This window comes from Saccostrea cucullata, unplaced genomic scaffold (assembly GCF_032062105.1).
Source record: "Saccostrea cucullata isolate Sc308-1 unplaced genomic scaffold, CSIRO_AGI_Scuc_v1 ctg249, whole genome shotgun sequence".
In the NCBI taxonomy this organism is placed as follows: Eukaryota; Metazoa; Mollusca; class Bivalvia; order Ostreida; family Ostreidae; genus Saccostrea; species Saccostrea cuccullata.
The window spans coordinates 64,387-91,883 of NW_026936117.1; the positions used below are offsets into that span (position 1 = coordinate 64,387).

A 27,497-nucleotide genomic window follows, 5' to 3' on the forward strand; every position below is an offset into this window, starting at 1 on the left:
AAAACAAATCAGAATCTATGAAAGACAGGTAGGAATATGACGAATATTTTGCCGTATTCTTATCTAGTACCAGGTACAGGTAGGTGAGAGAAAGCTCTGAGATCAGGGACATATCTTGATGTTAAACCTATCTTTTGAATCTCCATAACAGGTAAGGAGTTGCCTAGTAAGACCAGGGTAAGAATTTCAGTATAAAATAAATCAGCATCTATGAAAGACAGGTAGGAATATGACGATTATTTTGCCGTATTCTTATCTGGTACAAGGTACAGGTAGGTGAGGAAAGCTCTGAGATAAGGGACATATAATCATGTTAAACCTTTTTTTAAACTCCATAAAAGTTAAGGTGTTGCAGAGTAAGATAAGGGTAAGAATTTCAGTATAAAATAAATCAGCATCTATGAAAGACAGGTAGAAATATGACGAATATTTTGCCGTATTCTTATCTGGTACAAGGTACAGGTAGGTGAGAGAAAGCTCTGAGATCAGGGACATATCTTGATGTTAAACCTATCTTTTGAATCTACATAACAGGTAAGGAGTTGCCTGGTAAGACCAGGGTAAGAATTTCAGTATAAAACAAATCAGCATCTATGAAAGACAAGTAGGAATATGACGAATATTTTGCCGTATTCTTATCTAGTACCAGGTACAGGTAGGTGAGAGAAAGCTCTGAGATCAGGGACAATATCTTGATGTTAAACCTATCTTTTGAATCTCCATAACAGGTAAGGAGTTGCCTAGTAAGACCAGGGTAAGAATTTCAGTATAAAATAAATCAGCATCTATGAAAGACAGGTAGGAATATGACGATTATTTTGCCGTATTCTTATCTGGTACAAGGTACAGGTAGGTGAGAGAAAGCTCTGAGATAAGGGACACATCTTTATGTTAAACCTATCTTTTCATTCTCCATAACAGGTAAGGAGTTGCCTAGTAAGACCAGGGTAAGAATTTCAGTATAAAACAAATTATAAGCTATGATGAAAGACAGGTAGAAATATGACGAATATTTTGCCGTATTCTTATCTAGTACCAGGTACAGGTAGGTGAGAGAAAGCTCTGAGATCAGGGACATATCTTGATGTTAAACCTATCTTTTGAATCTCCATAACAGGTAAGGAGTTACCTAGTAAGACCAGGGTAAGAATTTCAGTATAAAACAAATCATAAGCTATGAAAGACAGGTAGGAATATGACGAATATTTTGCCGTATTCTTATCTGGTACAAGGTACAGGTTGGTGAGAGAAAGCTCTGAGATCAGGGACATATCTTGATGTTAAACCTATCTTTTGAATCTCCATTACAGGTAAGGAATTGCCTAGTAAGACCAGGGTAAGAATTTCAGTATCAAATAAATCAGCATCTATGAAAGACAGGTAGGAATATGACGAATATTTGGTCGTATTCTTATCTTTTCATGTTAAACCTATCTTTTGAATTTCCGTAAAAGGTAGGAAGTTGCCGAGTTAGATTTAGAATTATTAGCTGGTACAAGTACAGGTCAATGTTCTTGTTATCAAATGAAAGGCCCTGTCACAAGGATTAAATATTTCAAGTATGAAAGCACTAGCCATAATACTTAAAAAGTTATGGTCAAGGTTTGCTTTTTTTTAAAGTAGGTCAATCTCAAAGGTCAAGGTCAAAGGGTCAAAGTTCTTGGTATCCAATGAAGTACTTTCTCACAAAGATTACGTAAGTGAAGTATGAAAGTCCTATCCCCTACCGTTCAAAAGTTATGGCCAAGGTTAGAGTTTTTTCACAAGTACGGAAATCTACAAGGTCAAGGTCAAAGGGTCAAGGCTGTTGGTATCCAATGAAAGGTCTTTCAAAGAAGATTAAATATGTGCAGTATAAATTTCTTGGAATCTACTGTTCAAAAGATAGGGCCAAAGTAAAAGTTTAAAATTTTCATGAAAAATGGGTCAAACTCCAAAAAGTACTATAAATAATCAAGAGCTAATATCAGCCTTTCAGTGCTGAAACCATTGTTTAAAAAGGATGACTCAAAAATCTATAAAATAAAAAGTTGGTGTGACATTCCACCTTAAACGTTTTTGAAGAGTTATCTGCATTTGATGAAAAGAAGAAAATTTATTATTTCTCAAAGTGTCTTCGGTAAAGGAGTCATTTTTTGTATATACTGTAATAAAGATATAAGGTAGTTTATTCAAATATTTACAAAGATATTTGTTTGAAAATCAAATAACTTTTTACAATATCTTAAAAAAACATGTGCAGCCCATAGACTTCAATTAATGTAAAATTCAAGGTGCTATTAATTAGACAAAAATCAAAGTTTTGTACAATTCTCAAGTGAAGCATTATTTGATACCATCTTCAAAATTATCAAGATTTAAACTATCAGACCATTCATTTATTAGGTACGTAATATGGTCGCTATACATTATAACTTAAATGCTTCGGAATTCTCGCGGGGCTGTCCTTCAATACATGGTCACTAGATTAGAAGTTAAATCTAGTAATTGGGACTTTATAATTAGTTTTATTAATTTTTTTTTTTAATTTTTAAAACATATTTTACAACAAGTATTATACAAACATCACTGCCCTAAGTGAAGACATATTAATACAGAGAGCACTATGTCATATGTTTGTGCTTTGGTTCACATGAACAAAAAATTCAATAGAATTACCTAGAGTGAAATACCAGGTATACCAGACCCAGAATAGTAGTGACTGCCGAATAGCGAGAAATATAGGTTTTGTAGATTTACGTATCCCTTGCTCTATTGCGTTAGCATATGCCTCGGGGGAAAAAAGAGTTTTGTGAGAAATTAAGTCTTATCCCTAAGCTGGATATTCATGTGAAAAAATAACAGATTTCTTATTAGTGGTTGTTGTATAGGTATGAATTTCTAATTAAGATAAGAAAATAATTATTTCTATCTCACAACCTGAGTATAATAATCATTCAATTACACTGGCGGATTAGTTTAGAGGTAGTGCACCCCCCCCCCACCCCCTTTTCTGTCCAATATATACATAAGATTTTAATTATTCAATAATTTTTTAATTCAAATAAATGTAATTTACCAATCGAATAAATATTATTAAAAAATATTTATTTAATTTCTCTATATTTTAACACTGACAAACTCTTAACTCTGACAAACAACAGCACCCCCCCCTCCTTTAAAAGATTCCTGGATTCGCCACTGAAATCTGCGTCGCCGTGTGAAATGGTAATAAGAAAGTCTGCTTTAAAGTCGCGGATTAAGAAGATAATCCTTTTGTTGCAGGTTTGAATCCCTCTGAAGGACGTGGAGACCGGTCCTCCAATGAGACCGTATAAACCGAGGTCCCTTGTCACAGTTCGTGCTGGCACGAAAAAGGTCCCTCACTGTGCAGGGGGCCAGGGCCCCCTTTTCTTTACTATATATACATAAGATTTAATAATTCAATAATTCTAGTGTGGTTGTGGGCTCCTTAACTCTGACAAACAACCGCTCCACCCCTCCCTGTCGCTGTTGGTGCTGGCACGAAAAAGGTCCCTCGATCACTGCTCAATGGCCCAGGGTGTCGAGCAGCTTTCGAACGGCAATTGTTAGTGTTCCCATGAGTGAAAAATTGGAGCAAGGATCTTAAGGCAGCATTTAAACACGTTTGGGTTTTTTTCTTACATGACCACATTTAACGATAGATGCCTGTCTCCACTAGGTAATACCCCCCCCCCCCCTTCTACATTCTCCATTCGCAATACACATAACAACCAAACTGCATTAACCGAAATACAAATAAATATATAGAAAGGAAATATATCCAGTACTTTACCTCAACTCCTTTTTATTTTTCATTAAAATCAATCCACGATTGTCTATAATTTATCCTTGTTTGATGATTAATTTATATTGATAAATTGCTTATATATACGGACATTCCCACTTTTCGGCATACGGATTGAAATTTAATAACCCCGTTGTAAATGACATATGAAATAAATGTAAATTACCAATCGAATAAATATTACTAACGAATATTTATTTTATTTCTGTTTATTTTAAAACATGTGGAATATTCCATGTACGAGTGAATATGTCTCTAGTGATGACGTATTACGCATCTTATGAACGATAACTCGTTATATGAACGATAACTCATGTTCGACTTCTTTTACGCCATACCATCTAGTCATATCCAAACTTGACATTAATAACCTTGTGACTAGTCTGTGACAATATTGACCTGTTGTGACGTGGTAGAAAGGAAATCTGTAATAAAATCAATATTGACCTTTGACGTGAGAAAAGATTTATCTGTGTGAATATTAACCTGTGACACTGTGACGTGGTAGAAGACTGAATTATGACAAAATTGACCTGCGACATGGTATAACTAATCTGTAATTATATTGACCAGTGACAGGGTGAAATGGTGAACTGATTTGTAATTATATTGACCTGTTGGATCAGGTACTATCGATGAGTGACCGGTGGCACCTGCCGTGTTTTTTTTTTATCACGATCGCGAAATAACGGGAAAACCCGTCAGCATTTCAGTGTGTATTTAATGGCCTAACAATTAGTAAGAAAAACGTCAGTCAGCATTTGACTTCATGATAAATTGTATTTAATGACAAGTTTATTGTATAGGCCATAGAACTTACAAAATGCTGACTTTAAACCAGACTGCTGATATTCTTGTTTTAGCAACTTGCTACCACATAGATATTGATTATCAGAAACCCAAGCATCTTTGTGATATTAAAGCTGAACACGTTTCATAAATAGGCACTGTCAGACGGGTATATAAACCGTCCGATTTCGTTACACTCGGTTGCACATTCGAAACTCGTATCCGACATGTAGTACTCCTTGCGTGGTCTTAGATTTTCTGCATTTTTCCTTGTTTTTATGTGCATTTTCTGCTTGTATATAATGTACTGACCTGTATTTTTCATGATATTATTGTCCTTTTTTGGAGAAAATACGATAAATTTGATAATTTCATCTCGCCCGAGTTGCACGGCTGTGTAAGATGTACGTCTACACTCGTCGGATCTCTATAGCAAAATACGTTGAACTGATAAGCAATCTTCTCCTTATATATGGGCTGTGGGGAGAGCGTTGGACAATGAGAAATATGGCGGCCTATGCCTATTTATGAAGAGTGTTCAGCTTTAACTTCATTGTACTTGTTTGTACAATCAGAATAACAAAATTATTTTTTGCAAATTATATTGAACTGTGACAAAGTGACGAGGTAGATAATCTGTCACTGTGGCAATGACATGTGATGTAATGGCGTGCCGTGGTAATTGATCTGTGATATTGACCTGTGACTTGATAGAGGACATCTGTGTCAATATTGACCTATGGCATGGTGACATGGTACCTGATCACGACAGTTTTGACCTGTGATACGGTGCCGTGGTACGAGACTGATGTGTGACATGGTGACGTGGTAACTGATCTGTGACAATATTGACCTGTGACATGTTAATTGATCACTGACAGATTTGACCTGTGACACGGTGCCGTGGTATGGGACTGTGTGTGACACGGCGACGTGGTTACTGATCTGTGACAATTGACCTGCGACACGATACCATGGTAGAGGACTGAATAATGACAATACCTGCGACACGATACCATGGTAGAAGACTGAATTATGACAATACCTGTGACACGATGACGTGCTTACACAAAGTTCACCAGAGTAACTTTGGCACTGCAAATATTCAGCTGATTTATCATTTTCATCCTTATAATACTTACTCCTGTAACCCCAACCAACATCTTTGAACAATTTAGATTCTACACTACATAAAGAAGCTTCCACGTAAATTTCTGGCACATGCAGTGGTTCCTGAGAAGGAAAAAGGATCACTTCATTATAAATAGGGATCTGACCTATAGGACCGGGCTTGGTTTTTTTCTCTACAAAAAGCTTGTCGATTTCCGTTCCGATTAATGACATTAGGCCGAATACATTTAACAATTTGTTTTTTCCTAAATATTTATTTCAGTGAGTAAAGGTAGAAGAAACCTTTTCATTGATTTTCTGAGTTTGTTATCTCCAAATGTAATAATTGATATTTGTCTTTACTTGTCACTGTGCATAATGGTAATGTCTACTGTCTCTGAAATTCTATTCTTTATGTCTAGGCTATTTATCCGTGGATATAATAAAAAATGTCATTAATGTGTGCGAATTATATAGGTCTAAATGAAATCCAAGGGAGTACAGTTACTGATATATGTAGCCAAAATCAATGTGATTAAATTCTAAGGAATATATACAGTTGAAATTCGACGCAGCTCAATGCTGTCAAGAATATCTGTATCAAATAACACAGAGTGAGTTACTCTTGTCCTCGGAGAAAGTGTGCGTATACTGAGGTATGTTCCGCCTGACTGACAACTGTACATTTGATTGTTACGATTTGACATCTCTTTAGTTTTTCTTGTATCAAGAATGGGCATACATAAACGATAGATAGTTGAAGGAAAATACACAAGTCTATTAAAAAAAAATTCAATGGTCTTTGAAATGGCAAAATTTAAAACTTTAAAAGTGTGGTGCCAGGTGGATTCGAACCCGCGACTTTAAAAAGAAGCATTTCACGGAGTAAAACCAACTCATATATCAACTGAGCTAGTCCGTCTATAAAAATGAAAGGTCGAAATTTGAAGCAGATTTTCAAAATCAGGTTTCCTTATTTTTTTGTAGGTTTTTTTGGAATTTCGACCCTAGGGCAGGGGTGCCCCTAAAAAAATCCTATCTTAAATCATTCCTTACATCATAACCTATCAAAATATCACAATTTTATTTAGGGGCAGGCCTGCCCTGAAGGACTTCTAGGCCAAAATTCATGCAAAAATCAACGCTTCAACGGACAAAATGGTGTTTCAGTCAACTTTGAAGGTTTATTGTAAAGTTGTAGATAATAAATTTTAGGTATAAAATACAAATTTGGAAAATTTAGACATATGTACGGTAGAAAACAACAAATAAAGCTTAATTATTCAATGTCACTTTTTCCGGGAAATTGTTCTCTCCTATAGGTCAATTCTTTTGTTGAAGCGAATACATCCTTTAAAGATTATTCCTATATACTTTGATGTTGAACTTTGATTCTCTGTTGTGACCCCACCCTCTCCCGGGGGTGGATGGGGGCATAATTTGAACAGTTTAGAATCTACACTACCCAAAAATGCCCTCAGCTTTTCTTGCCCAGTGGTTCTTGTGAAAAAAAAATTATGACTCCACTATAATTTTGTCTTGATTATCTCCTCTTGTAAGGGGACTTCATTTTAACAATTTAAACCCCCTTCATCCAAGGATGTTTTGTAATAAGTTTTGGTTAAAATTGGCCCAGTAGTTCTTTAGAAGAAGATCAAAATGTGAAAAGTTTACAGACGGACGACGGACAACGGGTGATCAAAAAAGCTCACTTGAGCTTTCAATGCAGGTGAGCTAAAAATATGGCACAAGTATCCTTATACCGATCATAATGATCATTATAAAAGTATCCAGATACAAGCATTTCCGAGTCACATTTCTTTATAATCATATAATTGTGTATCTTATAGGAATGAATACAACTACTTCAAAGAAAGTACGTTACAAAGATATGATACCCACTGGTTTCAGTAAGACTACTAAAGGAAATAAAGGGAAGACGTATCGGGTTAATAACTGAGGAGAAAATTAAAAAAAATTCTACTCCAGTAGTCAGAAAACAAATGGAGAGTCATTTCATATGGCTGATAAATATCCTTTTGTATTAGGATAATTGTTGAAATCGGTTTATTGGACTTGACTTCTTTTAACCCAGTTAACTGTACCATCGTGGTGATAAGCAAAGAACCTTTCGGGAACCAGGCATGTCGGAGAACATTTCAGATTCACGGAGGAGAAAAGTCTGCTGGACCAGAGTCCCACTGAAGAAAACATCAATAAACTTGACGCATGTCCTTTTTGAATCTTCAAAATTGTATTCATTGACAATACCTTAATTATATGTATTGTGATTGGCTATCATAGAAGAAGCATTTCCTAAGTACTGCTAATCTGTACTTAGCTTTCTCAATTTTTTTAATGAATTTATTCTTTACGTCTACTGATTTGTATTTTGGTTATTGTATTTTTCTGAAGATAAACTACTGTAGTACTTCTTTCTTTTCCTTTTTTTTTAGAAGCCGGGATATTTTTATAGATCATGTAAATGTAATAAAGGAAGAATAATTTAAAACAGTAAAACTGCCGTATTTGAATTAGGAATCCAATATCCTAATACTGCCGTATTTGAATTAACTAAGATCAATAAGTAAAAGGAATAGCTTTGGGAGGAAGGACAATGGCTTGTAAATGATGCTTATTAACAAGCATCACTTTCTTATCTTACTAGAAAAAACGTTAATAGCATTCTATTGACAAGAAAACTTTATGATGAACAGGGTAATGACTTGAACTTCTCTATCGTCAACCTCTCTTACTTATGTAGCAATAAACCATTATCAACCAGTTGATTCCATACGCAAGAGTATATTCTATGTACATACAATTCAGTTACATTACATAAGTATCTTAGTACGTCTGCTTATATGTACCAAGTTATATTGACATCAAAATTGACTGTTTAAGGAGTGGAATTTTCAAGAAAAAATTTATTTAATTTATTTTAGTAACCAATGTGATATTGTTCGTTGATACCAAAACCATACATAGAATTATGTATCCGAGTGTAGTCTACTTATATATTCTAAATTACACTGAAATTGGACCAAAAATATTACAAAGAATCACAAAACTTGTTTACAACTGTACAGCTAGACAGGACAAACTACAGCACAAGCTCTTCTGGCCTCTGATCAGTAGGCTAATTTTTTCACTAGAGAATTGTTTTTTGAGAACTGGGTCCAGAAACCCCAGAGCCCCACCCACGGCTTAATCACTCTGTCTCTCCTTTTCAGTTTCCATGAACACCATATTTATACATTTTTATAATAAAAACAAAGAAAGATAATCCAAACAATTACAACTGCTGAAAACATGGGTAATTGGAATATAAACCTTGTTCGGTACCAAAAATAATTTTATGAATCACTTGCTCTACATACACATCCCCCTCACTTTTACAATTGAACTGTGTGCTAAATATGTAACTGAAAATTTAGGGACACAAGTACTAAGTACACGTACACAGGTATCCAGTATACAAGTACCAAGTACACAAGTGTGCAGTACACAGGTACCCAGCACTGGTGCTTGACATCAAGCACCTGTGGAATCCAGTACACAGGTACCAGGTACACAAGTATTCAGTACACAAGTACCCAGTACTCAAGTACCAAATACACAAGTATGCAGTACACAAGTACTAAAAACATAAATTTATACCCACAAGTACCTAAAACAACACCAATAATCTAGTTTCACTTCTTTCCATTAGAAACCAGCACATTGCACATCAATGAACAATCAAGTACATGTTTAATAAAATTTAATTTACTTTACTTTCGTAAATAAAAAGTTCTTACAATAGGTTACCTCATGATTCTTAATTTTGTACAATAAAGCTATTTTTTCCTTCATGCCTTGTACACTGAAAATTTTACAAACAATTAAAGACATAACACAAAATTTAAAATATAATTTTCAATTTGTTGTATACCAGGATCTTTCTTAGACATACATGTCTATGTATATTTCAAAGCAACCAAATTTTTACAATATGTACAAGATACATGTTTTTTAAGTTAATTTTTTTTTCAACACAAAACAAAGAACTAAATACACAGTACACTATTTAGCACTTTATCGAGACTTGTCTGTTTTGTAGAGTATCCCGCCCTTGTGATCTTGCGAGTCTGCGACAACACTTATCTTCTCCACTGAGCTCACAAATTTGTCCTCACAAGTCTTATCTTCTCCTCTTCTTGTCCTTGTGGCGGTCTCCACTTTCCTCTCGTTTACGTTTGTGGTCCGACTTGTGAGAGGACTTATGTGGTGACTTATGTGGTAATTTATGTGGCGATTTGTGTGGTGACTTGTGTGACGACTTGGAGGACGACTTGTGCGATGACTTGTGGTGTTTAGAAGATGAGTGTTTGTGATGAGATGAGGATTTTCTGTCGTCAACTATTTCAAAGTTGGCCTCAGCATCAGCTGTAATTTTAAGGAATTCATTTTTAAGAAGCAGAAAAGCAATATTTTGTATACAATAAAGAAACTTCCTCTCTCATTTTTTTTTAATTTGACATATGAAAATCATTATCAAGAATTTAGTATATAAACATGAAATTATGGTCTTCATTTCTAACTTGAATAAGAATGTAGGTTTGATTTTTTTCAGATCAAAAAGTTAGGGCAAAAATTTAAATTGAATGGGAAATGGACATAAGAAAAACATTCCATATAGGTAACATGATCATCTCACATAGGTGTAATGTATAAATTCCTTATATCTATTGACATTTAAGAGTAAGCTAGAGAAGGGATGTAGATTCCATGTATCTAATGTCACTTAGGAGTTAAAGATAAACAGAATGTGTTTGTTGGTTTGTCTGTTGGTTATAACTGACCTCTCCTGGCCTCCTCCTCCAGTTCGTCCCAATCTTTACCGCTCTCCTCACTCGATCCTAGTTCCTCCTCTGTAAAAAAAAAAAAAAACACATTAACGTCAATCGTTTGATACTAAAGGAGAAAAAAACTCTGCAGTAAATGTGAGAAACTACAGAGGGAAAACTTTTTCACAGTAAATGTGAATTCCTTATTGGCATGTTTGCTTTATGACTGTGTTTTACTCTATTCATAAAGTAAATCATATGACTGATGTAAAGGTACTAGTACAGTAAAACCTAATCTAAAACTGGATGGGGCCAAGATTAAACATCAATATACCTGATGATTCAAAATAACCAAGGTAAAAAACATTGGTTTATGCTGCAAATTCTTTTGGACCTATCCCTTGTATTTGAGATTTTGGCAGTTGAGATAAGGACGTTCAACTAGTATAAGGCTGTGACCAGGCTCAGTGTTTTCCCCAGAAAATTTTTGATGCATGGGGGGAATTTTGCTGAATTGACGGCGTGCGGTGTGTCTCGGTTAAGTTAATTGTACATGTATTTAAATGTTAAAATGTATTTATAAAAGAAAAATACAAATTCAATCATTATTTAATTAAAAACATTTAGAACAACTTGTCAATTTTACTCAAAAAATATTCAAAAATTGGATTTAAAAAAAAAAAAAAAAAAAAAAAAACAGAACTAGGATAATTCAAAAAAAATTTTGCTCTATCAAAATTTTCTATAAAGCTATTGTCATTTTACTGTTTTGTGTATTGTGTTATTTTTGCTTTCTACAAATAGACCCCTATAGTGACATCCACCTTTTTATTATTAGTTACTTATATCCATACTTTAGTCTTTTGCAGTCTACTTGAAATTAAAAAGGTGCTCATTAATATGTAGCACTAATGCTTACATGTAAAAATTGTGACAACTTATTTGCTTTCATTTGATGTTTGATTTTTCCCGCTTTTGAATATAGGTGAAGGTCACTGTGTATTAAAAGCACATGTTTGAACTAAGTACCTCCCCATAGTTTATAAAGTAAATAAACATTGATAATGTTAATTAGACATGTTTATTTTCAGCACTTTAATGCAAAAGATGTCTTAAATATTATGAGTTTAACTAATGAAACAGTTTTTATGTTGGAGCATCAATGCTATTTATAGAACGATCTGTGAATGTTGGAAAAACCCACATGTGCATTAACAAGTGTATTGCTTTTACCGTGTATACTATCTGACAGCAATTAATTACTTTTTATGGTTATAAATTAATTTTTAACAAATTAAAAGCATGATACTTAGTAACATACCAATAAATTGCAATAAACAAACATTGACAGCTAAGTCTAGATATTGCATCATACCCCGTACCGTGATTCGCATCAAGTTCACAACAGGTGCTCAGTACACGCGAGGATTCTAGTGATTTGAATTGTTTTATTGAAATATTTGTAACTGATATCATTCACGTGGTACACAATTAATAATTCATGCATAGCGGGAAGCATGGCGGCAACATGTTATGCATGGCGGGAGATCGTGAATGCATGGCGGTACCGCCATGCAAAAACGATCTGGGGAAAACACTGCAGGCTCTGGGGCCATAAAACTTAGTCGATTTCACTTTTGATCTCAGTCTCAGTTCTCTATTGATTCCCCGTGTAAGAGTGAGGCTAAGATCAGGCCCCCAGTTCCCAGACTCGTCTATTTTTACATTTTATGGCCCCAGTGCCATGACTGGTCTATTTTTACCTGAGGAGTCCTCTGCTTCTCCTGACCAATCACTCTCCTCGCTGTAGTCGCTGGAGTCCCCCTCCTCACTGTCCGCCTCCGACGGCGTGTATGCTTCGTCATCTTCATCATCATCGTCATCTTCAGCCTCATCCTGATCAATGAAAAATAACAATTAGAACTCTGAAGGAAGAGGAATTTCTAAAAAAAACAAATCAATCTATGAAGAAGAAATTCTGAAAAACACAAACAAGAAATTAAAACACTGGATAAAATCCAATGATCTCATAATTTATTAAATCAAAATACATCATTTGTTATCTATTTAAGGAGAACTGTAGTTGAAATAAATGAGGTAGATAAATCCATGGTGATTTAAAATCTGAGTTTGATAACTGGGAAGAGTTCTAAGTCTTACTTACTGCACTCTCAGGTTCTAAGAATGACCATCCTCCATTGTCAAAGAACCCCTCGGGATCATCAGTGATGGTCTTCATAATCTTGGCCCAGTTCAAGCTCTGTATGCCCTCCGTGTAATGGACCTCACAAGAACTAAAAGTTAGAATTACTTCTAAAGCTTTACTTTACAGATAGATCTATCCTTTTTGATTTATTATAATGAGGAAATTCATGCATTGGGGAAATTTGTATACATGTACTAAGAACAAAAAGTTACACCTTCATACATTTTTAGTTTTAAAAATACAAAATCCCAGTATCATGAAAATTAACCCCACATTTAATGTCCCTTTTATTAATTTAAGAAACTCATATCATGTACTGAGAGGCAAGATTATATTTTACATAGAGTCTTTTCATCTGACAGCATAATGTTTTTCAGGAGAAGAACTTACTTTAACCAATCTTTGACATGGTCCAACATGTTCATTGGTATTGAGTTAATCATGGCCGTTTTCTTGCTGTAATCTTTGAACACGAACACCATATCAAAGTTCTTCAGCTGGAATTGAACTCGCTCAAAGTGGATCAGCTCCACTTCATCAAGGGACACAACAAATGGAGGCTACAAGAATAAAGTCAATCATCATTAGATATTCAGCGGGTCCTTGTGTTCATGTTCTAACACAGTGATAATGCACATTTTACAATAAAACACTCTTATCATAAAGAACCAGAGACAGACAGACATATTTACTTTGTTATAAGTGTTATTTTTTATATCCGGAAAGTGTTGGTATTTTAAAGTCAAGAGGAATGAAAATCATAAGCATCAATTCATTATATGTGTGTTCTTTATAAGTGCTTTTCTTTATTACTTTCAATCCTGTTTTTATCTGCTATTGTTGAAGTATTCGTTGCATAAACTATCAACCAACAAGAAAATACAGATGTTGATACCCATTCAGTGAGGTTGACCACGCAGCCGCTGGTTGGCTGCAAGAGAACGGTACTTCTGAATGGAGCTCCGTAAAATCCGAGTTCTCGGAACGGTGAGTCAAACTCTACTTCCCCTTTTGTAATAGCCTCGACTTTTTCACAGAATCCCTTGAAGGCGGCCTTCAGTTTTTGCCTCAGCTCCCGTTCGGCCTGAAAATTACATTATTTCTTAAGGTTACATAGAGAAATGTATAAAACTCATGAAAAGAAAGCAACTTATGCTTACAACAATATCCTATGCATATGCAATTTTTTAAATTAAAATTTCAATAGATAATTAATGGACAATTTTGATTTTCTCCTGATCACTGCTTTTATTTTACAATTTACATTAAAAGGATTTCTGCAGTTTATGCCATTGTGGTGAATTCTTCGTCTGAGAAGTGAGTACCTGTTCAGCGTGAAGGTCATCCCTGTCATGCATGTGCTGATGTTTCCCCAAGTCTGTGGTGACCTCTCCTACTTCTGTATAAAACTGTACATCTACATGCTTCTTCTTTCCAAACAGAATGGCATGCTGCAATATACAACAGAATTTTGCATTTACATGTATTTGTAGAGATTTCCCCCTCCCTTTATTTACATTTTGAAACTTTGAACAATTCACATTGAAATAAGCTTTATGTGCCACGTTTTCAGAAACAATGCATTTCCTGCATGTCTGTCTTCTATACTGACCTTGAGATGAAAGTGTAGGAGGATGACCATTTCGCCGTCACACGGCTGGAAGAAGGCGTTTTTGATGTTGTTGTAGAGAATATCAACCTTGTCTCCTCTGATGGAGGTAAAACGGAAACCTGGCGAATGTTTAAACAGACAATTTATTAATACCAAGCTCAAATTTAAACAGAAAGACTTTATCTCATGCAAGAGATATTGTGTAAGGAAAGCATCCTTCAATATATATACGTATTATTATAAACATGATATACATTCAATACAATTTGTTCTAGAATCAGTATAATTTGTATAAAAGAATGTGTCAGCAGCCTTATCAAGTTCTCAATAAATTGATCTCACCATTGGTGTGAGCCTCCAGAGTTCCTGATATTCTCTTTGACACGATGTTTGGTCGGATGTAGAGGTCCTTCAGTTTGGGGTTTCCTCTGTTGGGATTGATGATCAGTGTGTCTTGTTTTACAATGCCCTACACAAACAAAAAGAACATATTCAAATCATGCGGGTAAATCAACATGTAATCTCAGTTTTATGAAATTTAGACACTATACAACTTAAAAGGTATAAGTTTAACACCCCTCACCTCTTTCTCTCTTTCCTCTGCCTCTCGAGTCTTGAATTTTTTCTGGACCTCTTTGATCAATCTGTAAGCTGTGTTCAAGTTAGAGGAAGGGGCAGATAACTCCCCAGGCTCTTTTGTGTTTGAACTTCGGTATGTTCTGTTGACAAAAAAAATTATTGAGTTCAATAGTGTGTTAGAAATGCATTTTGATTTTTCTTTTTACAGACATTTGTGCAAACCAAATCCGCTGCGGTTATTCTCTTTTCTGCAGTTGTTATAAAGATATACAATATTCACTGGCACACGACTCTTCCAAAGAATCTGACAATTGCAGAAGGTTGATCTTAATTCAAATACACATATTCATTTTAAATCTCTAATCTACAGTATACATGTATGTCATACACACATATGAATCTGGAAATTGTCTTTTTTTTCCACTAATATTTACATGTACAATAAATATAATAATATATAACTACTCTTATTCAATACATGCTGAGATCTTACATTTCCTTCAGGAATGTGGCATCAGGCTGAGGGAAGCTAGTGCCTTCATTCCGTCCCAGGGAGGACCCGGGGTGAAAGAAGTTGATACGGAGATAGGTGTAATCCCCTTCAACCGACTGGCTTATGTTCTTTTAAAAGAAAAACAAGCTTAATCAAAATTGTTAAATACAGAAGAACAAAAAAGTTACACAAAATATCAGTGATTTGAGAGCATTGCACACATTAGTGTTCTTACCTTTATTGTGGCAATGTGAAATGGAGTTGGGGTTCCAAATATAGGCAAAATTACTGTTTCATATTTACGATCTGAAAGAAATTAATAATAAAGATGTAACCTTCTGTGAGATACAGCTGAAATTTAAAGCGATCTGAATATATGTACATTTTTCTCCTTAACTTACCCACAAACAGCTGTAGATTTCGTATCTCGGTCTCCTGGGGCATTTTTGATGTTGAGGAATAAGAAACAACAGATTTTCTTACTCTACAAAAACAAAGTATCTCTGTTGACTTCCTCACCACTTTTACTTTACATTAAATTAAACATGTACCTAGCAGAATACTCAATCTTTAAGCATGGTACAATCATAATATTAAATTCTATAAGGGCAAAAACAATTTAAGTCCTTTTACTTTTTTTCCTCATTATCTCCCTTGAGTCCTTTCAGTCGTTCTCGGGCATCTTCATTGATTTTACTTGCCAGTTCTTTTTGATGTTCTTGTCTTTTTTCTTCTGAGGTCATTTCAGTCTGAAATAAACATAAAATAAAGTAATTTTTAGATTCTACAGTTTTAAAAAGTCCATCGAATTATTCTCTAGAATTTGTTTTGTTTTTGTCCTATAATGCAAAAAATTATTTATGTTTGTTAAATTTTACTTGATTTCCAGTATGTCCGACAATTGGACCAACTTAAACCATTATGCCTAGGAAACTAGTCTAGTCCTGAACTATTACCCGGGTTCAACTCTCTATGACGGCATTCCTTTGACCCCTCCCTAGGCGTTCTGGTAGATTTATCTTACCCTGGTCCGACTCTCTACAAGGGCGTTCCTTTGACCCTTCCCGAGGAGTACTGGTAGATTTATCTTACCCTGGTCCGACTCTCTACAAGGGCGTTCCTTTGACCCCTCCCGAGGAGTACTGGTAGATTTATCTTACCCTGGTCCGACTCTCTACAAGGGCGTTCCTTTGACCCTTCCCGAGGAGTACTGGTAGATTTATCTTACCCTGGTCCGACTCTCTACAAGGGCGTTCCTTTGACCCCTCCCGAGGAGAACAGGTTCTTCCTCTTTCTCCTCTTCTTCCTCCACCTCGTCTGGGTCTTTAAGAAAGATACACACATGCTTGATCTTTTTCTGTTTGGTTGTCAACAGTGAAGCTGGGGAGCCCTGTTCAGTAATCAAAAGTAATTTTTTACTCACATATACATTATATTTTTCCACTTTACTTAAGTTAGGACATAATTTTGAAATAGCAGTCTTCTTTATACTATATAGGTTTCTTCCATGCATATTTTATAGGTTTCTTCCATGCATATTTTATAGGTTTCTTCCATGCATATTTAATATCAGAAAATTCTAGCCTTTGTACAAACCTCATTGACAAGGACTGTGTCTCCCAGAAAGAGAGCATACTTCTTGCCTTCGTGCTCCAGGTCTCCGAAACCGACATTGATATTGAAAGTCATTCCTGCAATTAGTCAAATATTATGTGTAAACACTCAATACTTGATATTTTTCTTACAGTGGCAAAGGATCAAAACTGTTCTTGGTTTCTTGTCAGCAACAAAATGGGAATTTTCTGTGAAAAACAACTGCTTGACAGACGTTTCACTTGTTAAGTTCTTAGATCAGTAACTGTTGTAACAGTATTTTCTATATTTCTTAACTTATAATTTAGTCACTCTTGCAACTCCATTATATTCTACCTTTCTCGACTGATAGTTCATTAACTGTTGTAACTAGACTATTTCTTACCTTTCTTGACTTTGGCGCCTGTCTTCGCAGAAATCAGTAGTGACCCCTCCCTGAACTCTATCCCCATGGCGAACCCCAGAGACTTGGTCATCTTACTCTCCAGATCTGACCGCTGCTTCTTTACAAACGAGACGACGCCCTCATACACTTCACTCAGCTTGGTTCCTGCAAAACCAAGTTAAATGTGTGTTCATCTGTGCATTTACATGTATATAAATAAATCTGTAAAATGCAAACTCAACCATTACGCACTGTAAATAAATTTCATAATTTCCTAACTTCAAGTGTAAAAGTGTTCGTACCATCCTGTAGTTTGTTGAGAATCTCCTCCTCTACTTTCAGGAGGAAATCGTAGTCTTTCTGTTGTTTGTCTGAGGGGTCCACCATCAGCGTTCGTACTATGTTAGCGCAGTAAGACTTGTATCTCACCCCCAAGGCACAAATGATGGTCCCAAAGTCCAGGTTAGAGTCATCACTATCAACATAAAACAAAATTTATAAAATTTTAAATATTCAATTTACAACAAGAAATAAATCCAACTGTTCATTTTAAGTTACAACAAAAATGTTTAATTGTTGAATAAACGTGGAGAACAAGAAAAGGAAACAGATCTGTTGATAATATTTAATTAGATATTACCAAATTCCGGTTAAATTCCCGTTTAAAATAAATTACAATGAGTCCTTGACTCATATACATGTAAACTCTTTAAATGTACATGTAGAACAGTATTGAGTACTCCTGTACCTGACGGTGGAGAATTTGAGGCTGTACTTCCCTCCACTCTGTATGATGGCGGGGTAACACATGTCTAGCTGTCCCACGTCTACCCCACTGACTATCTTCTTATTCTGTAGAGCCTGCTCCACGCCATCAGCCAACTTAGAGTGTTTCACTTTCTGTAGAAAATAAGTTGAAAACCCTGGATGACAATACATTCAATGTCTCCATCCTGATAAATAGCAAGATGTTGAAGTAGCTTTCTTCAACAAAAGTTATACATGAATTTGACTAAACTTTGGAATCTCAGAAAGTCAAATATCTTAATTCTCAATCCAATGGCAGTGATTTATCAGGAGCAAACAAATTTGCGACAATTAATTTTTTGCAATCCATCCTTTTTTTTTGATCTGTTGTTTATAGATACAGAGACCTCTCATTCACAGCAAGAAATATTTGCGATGATGAGGCTCTCACGAACCTTGCAAACATTTCTCGCATGCGAATAAAAGCTGGTTTACAGTAGTAGAAATAGCATTTCTCTTAATGAATACTGAGAATGTTTTGTGTCTTGCCTTTTCAGCATCAATGATTTCCATGATCTGCTCTCGTAGATATTTGGAGAAGACTTCACACGTGACTGCTGATGCCTTCTGCATGGTTTTGATCTCCGACTCTTCTTTTGTAGCCATAATATAAGCCATAACTGAACTAACATCCACCTGTAAAACCAAGGACCAAAGTATGATTATCTCATGACAAAAACTTGTCCATATATTTCATTTAAGCTGGCAAGACTTCTCAAAGATTTTCAAACTTCCAGAATTTTGATACCACTTTAAATCCAGTTAATGATTAGATCTAGGTCATTTCACTATACATGTAGGTTCACAGCTCACTATTGGTGTAATATGGAAAATCTATTTTGGCAAGCCACAATTTCTCAAACCATAAACTTTACTTAGGAATAATTATTTTGTTACCTTTTGGAATGAAGCGCCACCTAGTGCTGACCTCCAGCTCTCCATGAACTCCCCGGGAAACTTGTCCTTACTGAACTCTCCCACAGATTTACCCTACACCAATAAACAATGTTAGTATTCAAATGAATGCTATGATGGATATGAAAATTATGCTGTAATAATTATAGTCTACAGAATCTGAGTGGATTTACCTTCTTGCTGGACTTGATTTCACTGATCAGCTTCTGAAAGTTCCCTTTGTCCTTGTCTCCCTGTAAGAAAATTAATACTAAACACACCATTTCTGACTTAATCTAATCAAACACAAAATTTAAAATACCGTAAAATCTCTTGTATTGGACACACTTTTTTTGTTCAAAAGTAGGGATGCGCTCAATGCATAAGAACAAAATTCAACCCCCTTTTTTTCAGGTCACATTCTCAGTGCCGAGGACCATTTTCCTGATCCATTTTAATTGATTACCCTTTGTAACCAATTACGTCAAAATTAATCTAATTTCAGAGAGTTTTATACGTAAGCCCTACCTGTTGTAAAAATAAACATATACCCTAAGTGTTGAAAGAAAGAAAACCGTTTCAAAAATAAAATTCTGATGAAAAACGGTCTTTGTTTTACTTTATGCTTTATTTCCAATTGCATATTTCGCCATTTTGAACTACAGTCGCTTATATCATCAACGAAATGCATGTCGCTTAGACATAGATGTATTTAATTAATACCTATAAATGAGTCAACAACTATAATCTTTTTGATGTTTTCTGAATTATTCTCAATTCTATAACTTATTTTAATTTTTTTTAATTTTAGATATGTAATTCGAGTTATAAATCGTTATGGATTCTATTGCAGCGTCATTGCTATATTTAACTTCAGTCTATGTTGTCACGTAGGCCATGACCATTGTTTATATAACAATTATCACTTCAACACCTGCTTTATTAAAACACTAGCCAGTGTAAGCACATACAGTTAATTCTCGATAAACCGCCACCTTTTGTAATTTAGAATTCATGGCGGTATAACGAATTTGGCGATGAATTGAATTTCCCATCTTTTTGGAAATAAGACGTAGTTATCGTTCTTAGAAATGCCATTTAGCGTTTCTATTTTTATTATTACATGTAAATGTATATATAAACATATTTCTAAATTTGAAAATAATTCAAGTAATTTTTTACGTACAATTGCGCTAAAACAAAATATTCAGTTATGAAATTAAGACAAGTATATGCATATGTGTATGCATGTAAATCTGCACGTCTGATATTGAAAAAAAATGCTGGGTCGATCGTCGTGATATATTGCCTTTAGTACTTAAAATAAGTTCTTGAATAAATTCATTGTTTATGAAATCATTGTTAATGAAACGTTCACAATTTTTGACTTATAATTATTTCTCAAGCAAACTTTGCATTGTTTTTAAAAGCAGAGATCATCAAAATAATATCGTTATCGGCGTACTTTACAACGACCGCTTTCCTGGCGAAGCCTTGACTAAATGAATATATTATACAGAAAACAAAATTATTTTAACAGTTCATGTTAAAATTATTGTTTACTTAATTGCATGTACCTTAACTGGCTTTGCATGTTTTACAACAGGGATAGCGTCAACCAATTAGCCGCGCTTCACTGACCACAGGCACCTGTGGCGGTATTATCGAGATAGTTGACACTTAAAAATGGACGTTTGTTGTGAAAACAGGGTGGCGGATGGCGGTATGCGAATTTGGCGTTATAAAGAGAATTTTATATAGCAGGAAAAACGTTCTTGGGAAATCATGGCGGTATTGCAAAAATGGCGATGAATCGAATGGCGATAATTCGAGAATTGACTGTATAAACGTATTTGTAAAAACAGTCAATTACATTCAAGAAAATTATCAATGGATACCAAGAACTGTTTAATTACTAAAAAGCCAAATTTTGACATTAATATCGCTTAGGTATGACCCACTTTTGTTTACGTACATACTGACACGCGCTTGGTATATATCAATATATGCATTCTACTGGTAAGCATAAATTCATAACACGCTTGGCTTGGAATTAATTAAAAAGAAAATAATCAAGTACATGTATTATTACCTCTTGTTAGATAACTATAACAAATATTAAATTAAAATGTTCACACATGCACACTTGAATATGTAAAGTGAAAAAACTGACGTTCTACTTTTGTTTGAGATTCATAAATTTTTCATTATTTTATTTTAAATTACTGTACTAGAAAAAGTAATGTCACATCCAATTTCTGCGTTTTTGGGATGCTCTTTTTACATAGGACCAGCGTTTTTCTTAGGATTTTTACCCCCAAAGTTCTGGGTACATCATTTTAAAATATTGCGCTCTATACTTCTAATTTTACAGTAAATCCAGCCTTTGTTCAAACCTGATGTTATAATTTCTTAACTTCACAATCATCAAATACCATGTACAAAATGCAAGAAGAAATACCTTAAGTCCATCTTTATCAGTCCTTAACATAAATCCTCTTAGATTCGAGTTTTCTCACCTTGTCTCTGGTCAACAGTTTGATCTGTGGCTGGTCATTTTCTTTGGATGCCTCTAACTGTTTAAGGAAGTCTATCTTCTTTTTACTAGCAAGGATAGAGATGCTTTTTTCACAGAACACCATAATGGTGTCTGTCAATTCGTAGCCAAATAGCCATGTCTGAAATGAAAAAAGAATGAACCATAAACAACGACAAAAGACAACCATCTGGCCAATACAAATTCTAAATCAAAACATTTTTTTCAACAACTACTTTAATAGATATTGCCAAAAAAATTTTTGCTAGGTATTTAACTTTCTAAAAAAATTGAATATTGCTTCAATGTGGGATATCGGCTTTCCTCCTTCAAAACATATAAATTAATGCCTTCTCCAACAGAAGTGCAATACAAAATTAGTCTCAGTTAGTCCTTATCACTTAATGTACATACAGAGTTCTGTGACTTAGCTGTAGAGCTGTTGACTTGGACCTGACAGCCGTAACCTGGTAACCAGAGTTCTGTGACTTAGCTGTAGAGCTGTTGACTTGGACCTGACAGCCGTAACCTGGTAACCAGAGTTCTGTGACTTAGCTGTAGAGCTGTTGACTTGGACCTGACAGCCGTAACCTGGTAACCAGAGTTCCGTGACTTACCTGTAGACCTGTTGACTTGGACCTGACAGCCGTAACCTGGTAACCAGAGTTCTATGACTTAGCTGTAGAGCTGTTGACTTGGACCTGACAGCCGTAACCTGGTAACCAGAGTTCTGTGACTTACCTGTAGAGCTGTTGACTTGGACCTGACAGCCGTAACCTGGTAACCAGAGTTCTGTGACTTACCTGTAGAGCTGTTGACTTGGACCTGACAGCCGTAACCTGGTAACCAGAGTTCTGTGACTTACCTGTAGAGCTGTTGACTTGGAGTACACGACTTCCTCGTCCACGCCGACAGCCGTAACCAGAGCATCAATCTGACTCAGGGCATCGCTGGAGGATTTCTGAAACACAGTCAAACAATGTGATGTGTATTTCAAATGTATAGTGTATTACTTCAGAGGGTCCACGGTGATAATTCAAGCATTATGTCTTAGGAAAATCATCATTTGAAAGATCTGTAGTTGGTAAATAAAAATACAAGAAATATAACGAAAACAGTGGTTAAAGCCAGATAGGGGTCCAAAATGGTGTCCTCCCTTGTGTTGTTTTTGTATCCTTGGAGATCTATGAGTTCCTCCTGACATAGTTGTTACCCAAATTTGATCGCGTCAGATTTGAAAATAAATTTAAAAAACTATTTCATTTCTTAAGTCATAGCTTAGTCAAATATTATTTTTCTTTAAATTGAACTGCTACTTTAGAAAAATTATGCCTTTATTGATTGTTTACATCTCATTTCAAAGTACTGATGTTTACCCGGGAACATTCTGAATGACAGGCCTTAGGGGCATGACCTTACTAGAAATTGCATTAATATTGAGGCCAAAAACCCTAAATCGGAAATGCAGGGATTTATCTAGCTATTTTGTTTTACTACCATTTTATATGTAAAGGGGAAAAATGAGAGCCGCAGGCTCAATCTGAGCGCCGGAGGCGCGAGTATTCTAGGGGGGTCCGGGGGCATGCCCCCCCGGAAAATTTTTAAATAAATGGAGCAAAATCCTGCATTCTTAGAGCTTCTGAGGGTCATTTGTAGACCTTTACAAAGGCCACAAAAACTTCACTTTTTAGGCAAAATACTAAATAACACGCACAAAAAAAATTTAACCAGGTCAGGACTTTATTTAATTTTTTCTCTAAATATCTATCACAAATCAATTCTGTTTTTCATGTTTCACTACTAACATTGTTTTGTTGTTACTCCATTCTTCCGATTCATAGTGATATAAGCTCCATCTTACTCATCTACACTTTTCTTTTTAACAATGCAATCGCACGCGTTTTTTTCGACATCATGGACTTGGCACATGTTTTCCAATCATTATCAAATAAAGCTTGAATAATATATTCTTTCTTTTGAAAGCGTTTGAATAACTAGGATGGTAAATTAGCTGTAAAACTTCAATCGGACAAAAACGGAAAATTTCAGAACGATGTTTTAAATATTCTCCGTTAAATCGGAGAATTTTCTATCTGAAAAAGGGGAATTTTTGCACCTTTTTTACCGTTTACCGGTAGTAAAAACAGTCTTGATAAATCCCTGAAATGCGACTTTTGCTGACCATGTAAACAACGCTCAGTAACACCAATACACTCAAGACACGTCATAAGAAAACAATATTTTAGACTTTCTTTTGTGGTTATACTGTTATAGCGGATTTATAGTGAAAATTTTGTTTCAGACTATATTTTTCATCTTATTTGATCTTATCATTATCAGCTGTTGTGAAATATGATGAAATCAATCAAAATAATTTTTTCTACAATGTTTATTGCAGCAAAGGACACAATCTTGCAAGATACTCAAGGAAAATAAAAGGTCACAACTCTAGAACCATAACGAATTTGGGGCCTCCAACGATTTTTCATGACTTTTTAATAAATAATAAATACACATCAGGAGTAGGCCCCTGTGAGTATTAATCCATCTTAAACTGAATTTGAGGGATAAATTACTTTGATTACAGAATATTTTCCTAAAAAATCATCAGTCAAAAATCGTCGCGTCGATTTACCCAAATGGAACCCAATGGAAACAAATGGAAATCAAATGGAATATTAAATATGTATTATCGTATTTTATAACTTATTTAAGCCTCCCTCCCCTTTCCATTCCTCTGGCCAAAGAAACTATCAAATACTTCAGTTTTGTATTCAATTACGTTTAATAGTTATTACAAATAGAATTAATTCGCATTTTTAAAAACACAATTGAAGAAAATAATGAAAGCAAAATATATTCTCTTTTTGTTAACATGGTTAATTTCATTATTTTCTATATTTTATATAAGTAAAAACTTGAGAATACAATATAATATATATATATTTTATATTCCATTTGGGTCTATTTGGGTTCCATTGGGTAAATCGACGCACCCGTCAAAAATTATTCAATGTTTACAAAATCAAAACATTTCATGGAAAGCTACGGCAGACATACGTCTACAATTCCATATTTATTATAAAGCTGTGAATCAAATACCACATTTTCCCTGATTTAAGGTCCTGGCAACACAAGTACTGACTAGCAAATATACGTTTATACCGAGAACGTGGTTGAAGAACGCTTTTTTTAGCAATGACAGGCATGCGCGAGTTATGGCACTTTCCTATTCTGCTCCATGCTAAATAGGTCATGTTTATAAGTGAATTAACAGCTTAAATTTCTGTGCATACTTTAATTTCTTGATTCAGATTAAAAGTTGAAAGACCATTTTGGAAAATACATACATCGATTCCTGACAAAAGTGCGTAAAAAAATGCATAACACGAGATACTCGCACGGTTATATAGATAACAAAGACGTAATGGCGGCCATTATGTGAGAAAACCCTGATGTTATAAATAGGCATTATAATGCTTATGCACGTGATATTAGACATTCATATGAATGTTTTACGAAGGCTGAAAGATAGAGATTTCTAAAAACATCTTGGGTACGTAGATCAAGTCCCATAAATAGAAATTTAAAGCGAAAGTTGATGACATATATATATATTTGACAGCAATAAACAGAAGGAGAAATCATTTTTCTTTCATTTGGTATATAGTTTCTTAAAATAAACCGTTGCGCATAGGTGCGCAATGAGCTTTAACCAGTTATGCTTGACAAAAACATCGACATTTTTAACAGGGGCAGATAACTGAAATTCCCGCGCAACATCGTAGATTCTGAGGAGGCTTTATTTCTAAGTTGTATATTTGTTGATCAATGTCAATCTCAAGATGTTATATTCTTACAATGCTTAAAAAAAGATAATAAAGTAAATAAAATGCATGATTTTAATGAATCAGATCTATGAACTTTGATTAGTATCACTGCATTCTGCAACTCTAGGATACCATTTGCAGTAATTGGTGTAATGTATGGATAATTATAATTATTATAATAGATCTATATGTTTTCATTTTTTAAATTCATATATTTCTTTTAAACAATTTTTATAACAGAATATCAAGTAACTGAACAGATTAAGGGGACCTCGAGTTCATACTTGGAATTTCTTTTTCAGGAATTTTTTTTTATCAGATTTATACACATGTACCAGTATATCGTACAGCTAGATTAGCATTATTTTAAAATTTGAATTGCTCAAAATAAAAACAATGAATGCTAATACTTTTGATTGAAGTGTTGTTTAAATATTAGATTTATATTTTAATCAAATTGTTTCAACAAAAAAGAAATAAAAATATTCTAACAATATTATTTTGCAATATTTAATAATACATTTTTATAACAACATATTTAAAGATATAATAATTTAAAATCCATGAGTATGTAAACAAAATCTAATTATATATTCTTTGCTGATGTGTACTTCATTAAAAGTACTCATGTTCTATCTTACTAAGTGCCTGGTTTCCCTCTTTGGTATAACATTAAGTATAATTCTGAAGATCCTACAATTTATACCTATAAACTGAAAAATGATCTGGAATCAGGGGCTTGAAAACAAAAGTTTAATAGATTTTGCATTTGATTCTCAGAGTAAAATCAGCAGTAAATGCTGTCATTATTTAAAGTTGTTAAAAATGAATATCAATTTACATTTCTTCAAGTGTTATTATTATTTTTTTTACAACCGAAAAATTGGCAGAAAACACGAAATGCTACTGAATTTCAAATACTTATATCTTTTTTGTACATTGACCAATCTGAATAACCTCTACACCATTGAAATCCTTGTAAACTGACCTTTCTTTTGATGTAAAACAAGTGTGGTTTCAAAATTATTTTAAAAATTGCCTGTTATTGCTACTTTTTTTTTATTTTATGTTGATCACAACATGGGATCTGTGTTAAATAGAATAAAAGAGGTACGAGCACATCATACACTTACATTCCAGGCTTGGTAAAACCGTTTCACTCGTCTGAAAAAGGTGTCTTTATCCACATGTAAACTTGACATGATTTAACAGCACAAACTTCTCTTCATCTCAATCAAGGCAATGCGCTGAATGAGCACAATGGCGGGAGAACGCAGAACAAAAACTAACTAAAAGCAAGAAAAGTTTTGGGAAGAATATTTATTTCCGAATTGCCGAGTTCCGGCCTTCCACTGGAAATATTGTGAAAAATTGTACTGTAAATATTGAATATAATGTACATGTATAAAAAAAGGAAACGGCTTTTTTTATTGCACATTCTCAAAATTTACAATAACTTCCATGTCCGTGGCGGTGGGGGTATAAAAAAAGTGTCATCTGAAAGTCCGGTTCCCCCCAACTTTTTGTTGAAGAATAATCAAACAGGGCAATGAAAAATATTATGAAAACATTATGGCAGATAATGACAACAAAGTCGTCAATTTAAAAGAGAGAGAGAGAGAGATGTCCATAGGTTAGGTTTATAATTCTATAATTCATGTTTAAACTATCAGAAAAATTCATCAAAAATATAATTAAAAAAAGAATGTTATAGGATTTTTTTTATATCTCTTAAGCTCTCCAATTAATTCAGGATATTTTGTATTTTTTTTTTTATCAATTACATTTGCAAAGGACTTGTAGGACTCAGGGGGTCTGCATGCCCAGTCCCCATTTCCCCCCAAAATATAACATATGACTTTTACTGTATGTTAGTGGAAAATATTTTTTTTGTTACACCATAGTTAAGTCTGGTAAATTGGTAATATATAATTTTTTGAATTTTTAAAAAGTTGGAATTTAAAAACAGCAACCCCCTATAGAGTTTAGAGGTGACGACAGGCACGTACCAACCGGGGGATGGCCT

General features: G+C 34.5%; 1 protein-coding gene across 1 annotated transcript; it reads right to left on the reverse strand.

The window, feature by feature from the left end:
* Window positions 1-9,453: 9,453 nt before the first annotated feature.
* On the reverse strand, window positions 9,454-26,754 carry LOC134244787 (FACT complex subunit SPT16-like). The gene is made up of 25 exons (XM_062727028.1): window positions 26,605-26,754; window positions 22,507-22,602; window positions 21,625-21,783; window positions 19,300-19,359; window positions 19,109-19,201; window positions 18,701-18,847; window positions 18,153-18,304; window positions 17,707-17,879; window positions 17,405-17,569; window positions 17,023-17,117; window positions 16,655-16,816; window positions 16,060-16,175; window positions 15,828-15,910; window positions 15,662-15,732; window positions 15,427-15,554; window positions 14,938-15,073; window positions 14,697-14,823; window positions 14,355-14,473; window positions 14,068-14,193; window positions 13,638-13,826; window positions 13,133-13,302; window positions 12,701-12,830; window positions 12,300-12,432; window positions 10,552-10,620; window positions 9,454-10,135 (listed from the first exon to the last, which is right to left on the reverse strand). Exons 1-25 carry the CDS (start codon window positions 26,671-26,673, stop codon window positions 9,891-9,893), a joined length of 3,213 nt encoding a protein of 1,070 aa, XP_062583012.1. The 5' UTR covers window positions 26,674-26,754; the 3' UTR covers window positions 9,454-9,890.
* Window positions 26,755-27,497: the final 743 nt, after the last annotated feature.